Below are 12,050 nucleotides of genomic sequence, written 5' to 3'. Positions count from 1 at the left end.
AAACAGATAACTGGCTGAAACCAGAACCACCACAACTTAGTAAAGGGAATTTATAAATTTCATTAATTGTATTTTTTTTAATACTATACTCTAAGATATTAAGATAAGATATTATTATTACAATTATTATTGTTATTGTTTTATTTTTATTATTATCATTATGAGGATGTGAATGTGGGGTGAGGTGGTAAGGAACCTACAGTAGTCATACATGTTGGTTGTTTATTACATGCTTTGTTTTACTTGTCTGAAAAGTAACTAGTGTAAGGGGTCACACTAAATAAAGAGTATTAAAAAAAATGGCACTGTAGTTTATTTTGGGAGGCAGCATGCTCTCCAAGAAAGTGACTTCTCAGGAAAAGTAAAGGTAAAATATATCATTTTTATTATTCATATGGAAATACAAAATTAAGATACATGCATTGGTAATGGCATAAATACAGTAGGATCAACATAAAAAAAATAATGATTAAAAAAAAAAAAGTTGGGCTCATGGAAGCTTCCACTGTAACAGCTCCTTTAGTTGGTGGAAAACAACCATGTGGCCATCATGTAAAAACAGATATAATTTTGATCTTATCGGGCTGAACAAAGAGAAGTAAAAGCAAAGAAACCACATATACATATTATACCACATAAACATGTACTTTGGTCATTAAAACAAAACCAAAAAAAACAAAACACCAAGTGGCAGGATGATCAGTGGACTGAATTATTCAGACGTAATATGTAGTATGATATACAATATAAAAGCAGCTTCAGTGGTAGTTTAACTAAAACGTTGAATTAGTGGTAATAAAAGCAATGCAATGAAATGCAGTGGACCAAGCAGCACGATACTTCAGTCAGCTTTAATGACTAAAGGCCTCTTAAGGGAGTGTGTGTACCATAGATTTTTTCCTCCTGACACCTTCAAAGACAACTTAATCCTACAGGGGCTCTTTCTCACAAAAAACTAATGTGTGTGTGTTTTCTCGCCACAGACCGGCAGTTTGGCATTTAGTATATAGATATATGCAGCTCTTAAAAATATAGATAAAAGGCTTGTCAAAATACTGTCACACAAAATATGATAAAGAAAAGGCACGAACAGGAATCTTACATTTCTAATGGACCGTAACTATTTTAAAACTAACTACAACTTGGAAACAAAATGTACAAATATCACAACGTTGTGCCTTTTACTCATTATTCCTCATGTTTATTTAACTCCTTCTATTGGAAAATAACAAGTCGCCGTTCTAACAGTCGTTTGAGCTTCATTTGGTGACACTGTAAACCCAGAACAGTAATCCATTTTCAAACTCCAATTGCAGTGTATTATTACACCCCAATTTAATGGTTTTACATGAGGGGTGTTGCTAGTGTCATTCACCATGTAAGAATAGCACCTTGGAGCTACATTAGAAGCTCACAGTAAATGGGCGTGTACATAGAATATGCACACAAAACAGGCACTTCTTTAGCACACGTGTATAAATTCACACGTGAGCGTAGGATGCATGCATGCACATCCACACACACACAGTTAAGACCTGAGAATGCCACAGTAATGATACATGAAATTAAATCAAGATGAAAAAAGTAGAAAATTAATACCTTTACTAAATTAATATGCTTTTTGTTTTTAATTATGTACAGGAAATGGTCTAAAAATGATTAAAACTTTGCATAATTGACCACAAGTCACATGAGAAATGTTAAAATGGTTTAGGCTTTGTATGGCACATTTCTAAACCCAACTACTGGTTCACTGGTATTCCTAGTTGATGTTCGATTCAGATCTACTTATCTGGGATTGAACCAGATTGCCTAAAAATGTTTAAATCATGATCTTGCATCTGCCGACACTTTCCGCACGAATCCTCCACGTGTGATTGTAAACCCTGCCCATCTTGCAAATGAGGCGGATAAAATGTTAAAAAATGATTAACATCCATCCAGGCACTTTAAAAGTCCGAGGAGAAAAACAGTCTTTTGAGCCACATAGAGTCGAAGCACGTTGGTACATCCTGCCCCTTCACTACACCATGAACTGGGTGTATCCCTCGGCTCCGGTGACAATCACATCCATCCAGATCCTCATGGCCTCAGGAGAGGGAGCGACCATGTAGTAGACTCTGTCATGAGTCTTCACACTGAAGGTCAGGGAGGGGTTTGGGCTCTGAAGGAGACACAGGGAGGAGACAGAAAGAAGAATTTTACAAATGAGGATATTAAATTAATTACTATGAAGATATTAAAGATAAATTATACTTAGTTATTTTTCATGCATCACTTTTGTATAACCATATACACACACACGTAAACACATACCTTATGTGCATTCTTCAGGTGATCATAATATACTTCTTCAATAGCTTGGAAGTAGATGACTCCTTTCAGCTTGGCTTCATGCTTATCTGCAGAAGATATAACAGTAGCTATTAATACAAATATGTGTAAATGTACTGTCGCGTGTTCTCTTATTTATATATGTTGATATATATTTTAAATGCATTTTAAAATATACAACATATATTTATATATATTACGACATTTTAAAATCAACTTAAATACATATGTAAGATACCTGTGTGTGCACTGCCATCTGTGTGGATGCTATTCACAGTTGTCTGCATTTGTATGTTTCTGTGTTTTTGTGAGTTTTATTCTGCCCTACCTGCATAGTAGGAGAGCGTGCGTCGGTTGCGGTCAAAGACGAACCAACGTTTCTTCCAGGTTTTGATTTTGCCTCCCATTTTGATCAAGTAGCCACGGCAGGTTTTTTCCGAGATGGACAAGTGGAAGCATGTGTCTGCGCTGTGGCCCGCAGACTCGATGTGAGCCCGCAGGTCAAAATCGTCCTTTCTCACAGGCAGGTACCGCGTCAGTGGCCGGGACTGGAGAGAGAAATGAGTGAATGGGTTCATTGAAAAGGAGAGGAAATGTATTTATAATTTATTTTGCGTTTCTATAATCATGCAGATGTATATCATATGTTAAGAAAGATTAAAGATTCTTTCTTCTGCTGCCAACAGTTGATGGCCCAGGCAAGAGAACAAAAGATGATGGATTAAGCTTATACTGAGAACTGTCAGCACGGACATGATTGAAACCATGCAGAAAGAGGGAAGTATGCATGAAACATACAAAAACAAGATGGAATGCTTTGTGAAAGAGTAATATGTTAATTCCCTATGAAGGTGACATCAAGTTCAAAATTATCTTTTGGATAAAAAATGACGCCATAACAAATTGTTCTTACTGTTAAAGAAAGCTTTTTCTGTCCTACCTGCGCCCTCTGTTTTTCTCGCAGTTTCACCTCGCGGTCAATGAGTTTCTGCCGTCTGTTTGTCTCCTCCTGTAGCCTCTTCTCCAGATCCTCCCTTCTTCTCCGCTCCTCCTCCAGCGCCTGCTTTCGCATGTCCATCTCTCGATCCTGAAGAATCATTAAAAGCGTTACAAAGTTTTAAAACACACCCACACTAGAAATTGGGAAATGAATGTGTTCAATTTTACCAGGTAGTGTTTTTGTAGTGTATTTGGGGATTTATTACAAAGGCAAATAACGCAACACCATTAATGCTCTTATACATTTGGCCTGTGTGCCTTTAACAAACTGTAAACCAGTGAAAACCAAAGAATAAAATCAGTGTAATCTAATTTCTTTACGTACTGACCTTGTGTTCGATGAGGCTTCTCTTCTCTGCCTGGGCTTCTCTCAGCAGACGCTCCATCTCCTCTAGCTTGGCCACATTTGAAGTACTGGCACTGCAGCACACAAACACATACAACACACATCAGAAGAAATAAAAAGCAGGCACCACTTTTCTGTGCAACGAACCTGAAATACACTACAACATTTTATTAAACTGAACAGCTGCCAAGTTAATCAATTAAACCTCCTGCACCGGCAGCAAGCAGGACAAAGTGAATTCATTCGGACTTTTCCATGTGTTTTTTCAGGTGTTATATTTTCAGAGAATCTCCGGGTCAGTGCGACAGTAGTGAATGTACAGATATACTTGCTACTTGCTATAGCTTGGTACTAAAGCTATTGCTGACATGATGGAGTATATTAATCTTTATGCAAGACTAAGGATAATAACAGAGAAAACATGCACAGTCGTGTTCTGTTTCGCATTCCTACAAGAAGGCTACACTCTCCTGAGAATACTCCTGATTATACACTGTTTATGCAAGTGTGTGTGTGTCGAATCAGAGAGGAAATGCAGTAGGAAAGGAGGCCCGTCGAAGGATCGGACCATCTCTCTTTCCTCCCTCTCGGTCTTCCCGACTCTCTGCTGTGTCACTGCCTGTCTTCAGTTCAGAACAGTAGGCCCAGTCTAGGTTCAGGTCTTCCAGACTGCAGATGGTTTACACATGATATGCATTCTTGACTGACATCACAGGGAAGGGATTTGTGTATATGTTTGTCATGTTAAACACTATTTCTTTCTCTCTCGCTCATTCTCTTGCTCAGTTTTCCTTTCTCTCTCTGTGACACGCAAACACACGCAAATTCTCTCTGATCCCGAGCCAGAAGGAAATGGATACCCAGCGTTGATCCGTGATGATGTCACAACATTGTTAAGATGAATGGTACACATCAGACTCAGTCTAAACAAATCAGGAAGGAAGGGAGGGTGAGAGAGAGAAGTAGGGTACCCGGAGTAATTAAAAAGAGAATTAGAAAGGATTGGGAGGGAGGGTATGAAAAGATGAAAAAAAGAAGAGAACGCGGAGGAAAGAGAATGCTTTCCCGCTCTCCGGTATTTTTTCAAAATCACTTGCGAGTTTCATGTAAAATAAACACAGCTCTCACTTCATATTCTGCCATAGTTTTAACTGCATGCAGCCAATTTACATACTAGCAAACACTCTTACAGGTAGTGGCCATGTTCTTAATTATTCTCTTTGAACTATAGAAACTAGGCAAGAGATAAAAAATAATTAACATGCCATCCGAGACGCCAACTAATCTTACATCACATTTCCCTGTCATTACTACACTTAATTAAGCCTAGCTTCATCCTTATTGTAACATCCATCCAGCTCTCTCTTCCTCCCATCCCCTTGCCATTCTCTTACCTCAATCGATGAGAGGGAATCGCACTCATAGTCCAGTTCAAATATATTTATTCAAGTACCGTATGTGGATTACTCGAGAACTTTATTTATCTTGCTCGAACACTTCTGCCTCCAGAAAACATGATAAATCACTGACAAGATGACAAGAAAAAAAAAATCCAGTTCTATCATGAAACTACTTTTTTGTCCAGCACCGATCCAGGTTCCACCACACACGTCTTCCTATCCAATCTGAGCCAGTACCAAACAGTCCAACTGGATCCATACTGAGGATCACAGAGGCAGTCTGTTCCAGGAAAACTCAGCACTGCAGAGGGGTCAATCTGCAAATGGTTTGGGACTGTGCAAAATGTATCAGCAGAAACAAGACCATACCATTCAGAGAAACAAGAGCAGGGGAGACAAAAGACAGATGCAACCACTGTAAAAAGGGGAGAAGGAAAGCAAGCACACATGGTTTTAGTCCAGACGGGGGGTAGACCCCCAAATGTACCTCCATACTCATACTGCTTTGCTCAGTTCATCTGAACCGGAGGGGGTTGACTGTGAACAGACACACACACACACACGCACACAAACACACACACGCACCTTCCGTAACTTGACCCCTAGAACACTAATCAAGAGTCCCCCTTAACTCATGTAACGCACACACACACACACACACACACTTCCACACATCTTATTCTCCAGGGGGGACCATGAAAGGCGGGAAACCTCTCTCCACACACTTTTTACATTAACTCACTTTCTACTCTCTCTTTGTTGCCCCCCCCCTCCCCATCCCGTTTCCTTCCCACAGTCAGTGTTTTATATTATGAACACAAAGAGACATTTCTGTGTTTTCAAGCTTTCAGATGTCTCTTGCCATATTTCAACTTTTCAACCTTCATTCACTTCTTTCTTGGTCTGTCAGTTTTCTCTCAGTCTTTTTTTCAAATCAGCAAGTACTATTCATCAGGACATACTTCATATAGAAATATTCATGGTAAACAAATTGTACACCGCTGACATACATACATGTGTCCCTTACCTGGAGACATTGTCAGGTGAGCAAGCAGAGATGCTGGTTTCAATGGAGTCGGTACTATCCACGCTCATTGTGTCAAAGGCTTGGTTGTCACGGTACCCAAAGGCATCGAGGTAGACATTGGTCTGGGAAGCTGTTCGGGAGCTGGGCTGACCTGGAAACACACGCACGAAGAGAAAAGAAAACAGCTTCAGTAGCTACTAACATTCCTTATTCTTCCTTTGCATGCATGCACACGTGCTGTACCTGCTGTCTGCGTCACTCCATCTGGGACAACAGTTTGCCCAGGTGGCTTCAATTTTGGATCACAAATCCCCGCCACTGTGGAATGCTCTTATACGTTCAGTGAAAAATAAATCCACACCTGTAACTATATACTACTATGTGTCCAGAAAGTAGGGCTCTCAAACAAAAATTGTCTGCTAGACGAGTACATGCGGTACAACAGAGTCCTAAAAGCAGCTTAGGCCGTCTCAAAAGTAGAAGGAGGAATGTTGACTGAATTATGGTGCAGATACTTAAAAGAGAGACTAACTCAGCCTCTGGGTACAGGAAGAAAAACCTGATACCATCTGCCCCATGCAGCAGACCCACCCATCTGATGAGCCAGATCAAGGGACCAAAGGGACTGAGGGACCAGATACACGTGCCAGTGTCCGGAAAAACAGGAGTACTATTACGACACAAGGCACACAGTACTGTAGAATATGAATTTTGCAGCAATGAAACAATGCAAATGCTCAGTCTGCACACAAGCCATTACATTTTCATTTAAAATTCTAACACCATATACACGTCAAACCTCAGGTAACAGACCACCCTTCATCTTTGCGCAGCTAAATTGTACAGCCCTGACATAGGAAAGGATTATACTGTGGTGAGTGAACAGCAGATTTTCTTTATGATGTCAAAAAAAGCTGGTTAAAGTTTGTGACACAAAGTTTACCTAGAAGAAATCTAGTGGCTTTTTTTTTTTGGTAACAAACAAAACTTTAACCAATGTACCAACTTGTTTATACTCAACCGAGCAGCCAAACACACACACACACACACATACATACACAATACCCTCCTCCACTTACATTCCTGCACTACTCCCACTGCCAGATACACAAATGAGAAACTTTGTACTCAAACAAAACACAAAGAGGAGCACACAAAACCTCCAACAAGGATAGAAGTTACCATGAGGTGTATTTTCAGATGACAACCCAGAGAGGAGTGTATTTGTTTGTACCTTTATGCAGACGTCGAGATTCAGTTTCCTTATTGGATAAGGACAGGACTCTTGGAAGAATGCTGCCACAACTTGTGCTTTGTACCAGGGGCTGATGGGACTATAAACAACCAAGAAGAGACAAAATCTTGTTACTTCCATGTGTCAGTCATTAATAATCGGACTTGCATCTTCGAAATGACACAATGTACACAGTAGAAAGAAACAGTGAATTATTTGTATTGATTGGCGTCATTAATGCACACATCTATGAGTGTGTACCTTGTTAGGGTAGCTGCGTCCCAGCGTTGCACACGTGAACTGGGGGGTCATGGTGGGTGTGGTTCTCTTCCTGGGTAATGTGTCACTTAGATGGGAGCCGCCTTCTTTCTCAGACCTCTTCCTCTCTTCCAGCAAACGGAAATGCTGATCAAACACACACACACCAGAGGGAAGGGGTATACACGGTTAACTGATTATTGATTATTCATCATAAATCATTTTAAGTCGTGTAACACTATCCCACTTCTCTAGAGGAGTAATGTAATGACTCTAAAGTGTTGAAGTTCCTATGTGTGGGATTTAAAGTGTCCCATTTTTTTTTCTTATTATCAAAAAGACACTGTGGCAAACAGCCATATGAATTAATACTAATTTATTAATATATTGTTTATTATAATCAACTTTAATCAACCAAAGCAATTGTGCAAAATGTGCATCTGGATCAACACACAGTTGCTGATACACGGAGACACACACACGTTACCTGCCTGTGTCGGTGATGGTGTTTTTTGACAGGAAGGGGAGGTGGGGGAGAGTCAGGGAGGGGAGAGGGGTCTCGATATGACACCATGTTTTCTGGCCAGTGCACAGAGGGTGGTTTGGGGAGGGGGCGGGGATTTAGATGGGAGGAGGAAGAAGAGGAGGAAGATGAGTGACAGTCGGCAGGGGAGGAAGAATGACAGAGCTTTGAAAAGAAGAAAGGAACATTTGTCAGAAATTAAAATAGGAAAAAAAAGAAGAATCAGGAAGGGAAATTGGGAAAAATAAGACTAATACACACAAACAAACACACGTACACACAATTTTGCATCATCTGCGTCTGTGTGCTAAACTACACACGCTTCACACTACTACACACACCTCATCCTCCGGTGGTTTGGGGGTGTCGCCGTCAGGGGAGGGGTTTGCCACAGACTCGGGAGAGGCATTGGCCAGAGTGGAGCGAGGGGCGGGTTTAGGGTCCCCCCCAAGCTGTGAGTAAAGCTCATTGATTTCACTGACTGTGACATAGCCCTGGAAAGTATCATGTGGAGAAACGGGGAGAGAAGGGGTGAGGCATAGCATGAAGTGAGTCAGCCATATTGAGATGTTATGACAAACTTAAGAATTAGTTGTTAGAATGAATTTGGTGATTTCCGCACCTTCAAAGCAAACATGTCTTCACTTATGAACAAGTTAGACTGCAATGTTAACATGAATTGAGTTGTGTACACAAGACAACAGACATTCTTACAAGGTTACCTTAGTATTAATATGTGAGTATGAGCTGTGCACAGAATTAATGAAATAGGTCTCAGATTCCTGTAATTTCTTCCATTCCTGTATTGCAAAGAGTGGCAGGGGGAAAAAAAGCAACCGGAAGGAAAGGAGGAACGAGGGACAGGGAGGAAGGATGAGATGGATTTAAACAGACTATCTGGACAAAGAGGAAAAAAAGACAGGGATATATTAGTAAACAAGACAAAATACCTCAGCATTCTTGAGAAAAATAGAGGAAAGGAGGGATGAGAGGGCACAAAAATCGACTGGAGGAGGAGAAAGTATGGCCGAGGTGTTGCCGCGGCAACAATCAGTGAAAGACTGACAGACATCAGCCAGAGAGGCTGTATCCTAGCAAACAGAGAAGGAAACCCCAAAGATTAAACGTAATGAGGTGGGAATGGTCCTGGCCACTAAGAGTTGAGGAGTTTGACAGTTCGATAGAAGGATAGTTCTCATTTTCTTGCCTGACAGATCAAACCTACCTCCCTTAGGGTGAAACTCCGGCCACCAGTGAGGTCAGCATATTTTCTTTCCAGTGTGGTGAGGTTTTCTTTCTCCTAGCAGGCAGAAAAAGAAAAAAAGGAAATGGAAAACAATGTTAAATACACATTTTTTTTCCCATTCATACACAGAAGCAAGGATGGTCACATGCAAACATGGATATCCTCTTACTCTTTGCAGCATTGCTTCGAGGGTGCTCCTCTCCTTCAAGAAGCTCTCCTTCTCTCGCTGAGCCTGCTGGGTAATCTGTGTCGCCTGCTTCTTCAGCGTTAACAGTCGCTCCTGAAGGAAAAGCAAAACAAGCTTGTTGCATGTTTCCAGCTCACTTATAGAGCATGACAGTGCCAAAGCAACTAAACAAGTTTATAAGTTTGTTTCACCATGAAGCTCTTAGGCTACAAAAATGTAAAAATATAATGCTATGGTCTTGTTTTATGGATTTGAACTCAAAATCTAATATTGTGATATTGCACTATTGCACTTTTATTGCATACATTTTTCCCCTGGTTTGACTGACTTAACATGCAAACAGATAGCCGTTACCTTGCGAGTGACACTGCTCCGCTGGTAGTCCGCGATCTCCCGGAGGAGCTGTTGCGTATGGGTCTCCTTCTCCTCGTCCTGCCTGCTCTCTCGCTCTAGTTGCTGGAACTCCAGGTCCTCGAAGCGCTTCGTCTCCATCTCGAGCACCTCGCAGTCCTGACACACAAACACACCCCAGAAATAATGCACAGGTGAACAGACAGGACAAAGGAATGCGTGTGTACAGGGCAAATCTAACTACACACACTCGACTTAACACAGACTTTATAGCACATACACTTGAGAAAACATGCAAGATGCAGACATGAAGGTAAAAAGTACCAGTATACAAGACCGAAGGATTTGTACTTACAACATGTATTGCAGTTAAATGCATGCAAATACATCGGTCAAATAAAAAGTTTAACGGTGGACGGTAGCCCTGCGGACTGGAGTAGTACTGAAGCAGTAATATATTAGGTTACATGTGTCAGACACATTGTGAACACTTGAATTCGACTCGATCCGCTTTGAATTTGATCAAAGCTATTCTAAACAAAATCATTGGGAAATAATTCTAATGAATGCGAACCGTGTCATATGCAAGTGTTTATGACACACCAAAAGCCTGAAAAAACCCTTGAAAAGTTTTAGTGATGCTAATTTTTCACAGTATGTCAAAAATATTGTAAAAACGTGACACAATACACTGACACGAAGCAAACCAGACACACAAATCCCTAATGTTTTGTCAACACTTAACAGTCATGCAGACTACTACACCAAAGCATAACCAGCATCTGACAACACATGCGACATGTTGCATACTGTAGGCATTCCCCCAAAATACAGAAATCAATATAATTGTTATGTGAGAGGAAACCAGAGCACCTGGAGAAAACCCATGCAGGTTAAGTTAATTTCGTCTCTCTAGTGAATGTAGGCATGAAAGGTTGTCTGTGTGTGTGACAGTGTAAGCCCTGTGATTGATTGGCAACCTGTCCAGGGTGTACAATGTCAGCTGGGATCAGCTCCAGCCCCCTGTGACTCTCTGAAGGATAAGTGAATATAGCTAATGGATGGATGGATATTGTTATGTGTCAAACACAAAGGTTTCCATAATAGTCAAACATGTCTTCAACCCAAACTCTAGAGATACTCTTACAGGCTCAACCCTTCTGATGAAATGAGGAGATGTGTAGATATAGAGAGCTAAAGTTAGACATAGAGAAGAGAAAACATGAACTGGGTAAAGATCAAAGATGGCTATGGGGCGGAGAGCAAGTCAGCTCAGGAAAGAAAATGTGTGCATGTTCACATGCAAGTCCAAGTACAGGGTGTGTTTATGTGAACACCTGTCCACATATACTGTATTTTTGAGTGTCAATATGCATATCTGCTTTTGTTATGAGCTTCCTCTATCAGTGTATGCATGCACAGCTGTCGCATTTCCCATTTATTTACAGTATTCTTCCTTCTATGCCCGTCTATGTGTTGCGTTTTGCCTGCACGGATACACACTCGAGTACACACTGTATCTTCCTGTGCATGTGTTTGTGAGGTGCGAGTGTGTGTGTGTGTACTGACCCTGGCCAGCTGCTCCTGCAGGGGCTCCTTGGTGGCCTCAGGGCAGCTGTCCAGCTGGGAGCGCTGCTCACACACAATCTGAGCCAACCTCTCTACTCTGCCCCTTTCTGCCTGCAGCAACTCACACGCCTGGCATACACACATGTACATACACAAAGACGCGCATACGTGCCCGCACAAACACGCATGTGCACATTTGTTTATGCGCACACACAAACAAAGAGACACACATGCACACACGCACGCACACACACGGGACAGAGAGGATGGCAGCGTTAGTGGGACTGGGGAGCCACAGTTAGTCACTACGGCGACCAGGTCAGCAAGATTAGCTTGGGGGAAGGGGGGAGGAGGAAAGCTGGAGGGGAAAAAAAAATCTACCAAAGGGATGGAGAACTGGAGAGGAACTGAGTAGAAACTGAGGCATGAAGGTAGTATGAATAGTGTCATGAGTTACTTCTCCTGCCTTTTGTCTTCTGTTTGTTTGAATGGAAATGAATGAGGGAATAGGTGAAAAGGAATGGCTCAGTAGATTAATGGTCCTCTCTATAAATACCACAACATATACAGGCGCCC

At 41.4% G+C, this 12,050-nt stretch overlaps 1 protein-coding gene across 1 annotated transcript in view; it reads right to left on the bottom strand.

The window, feature by feature from the left end:
* Window positions 1-362: 362 nt before the first annotated feature.
* phldb2b (pleckstrin homology-like domain, family B, member 2b) overlaps window positions 363-12,050 on the bottom strand; it is a gene marked incomplete in the record, with an annotated part of 23,164 nt that continues 11,476 nt past the window's right edge. The window contains 13 exon segments of the mRNA XM_035654299.1: window positions 363-2,164; window positions 2,317-2,402; window positions 2,663-2,882; window positions 3,275-3,421; window positions 3,663-3,753; window positions 6,107-6,257; window positions 7,341-7,440; window positions 7,602-7,745; window positions 8,463-8,615; window positions 9,347-9,421; window positions 9,537-9,647; window positions 9,909-10,064; window positions 11,475-11,603. Coding sequence (XP_035510192.1) covers window positions 2,024-2,164; window positions 2,317-2,402; window positions 2,663-2,882; window positions 3,275-3,421; window positions 3,663-3,753; window positions 6,107-6,257; window positions 7,341-7,440; window positions 7,602-7,745; window positions 8,463-8,615; window positions 9,347-9,421; window positions 9,537-9,647; window positions 9,909-10,064; window positions 11,475-11,603 — 1,704 coding nt within the window.

Source organism: Morone saxatilis, unplaced genomic scaffold (assembly GCF_004916995.1).
Source record: "Morone saxatilis isolate NCDOM2014 unplaced genomic scaffold, NCSU_SB_2.0 Contig0, whole genome shotgun sequence".
In the NCBI taxonomy this organism is placed as follows: domain Eukaryota; kingdom Metazoa; phylum Chordata; class Actinopteri; family Moronidae; genus Morone; species Morone saxatilis.
The sequence above is the reverse complement of the archived record's forward strand: the minus strand, read 5'-3'. Positions and strand labels throughout refer to the sequence as shown.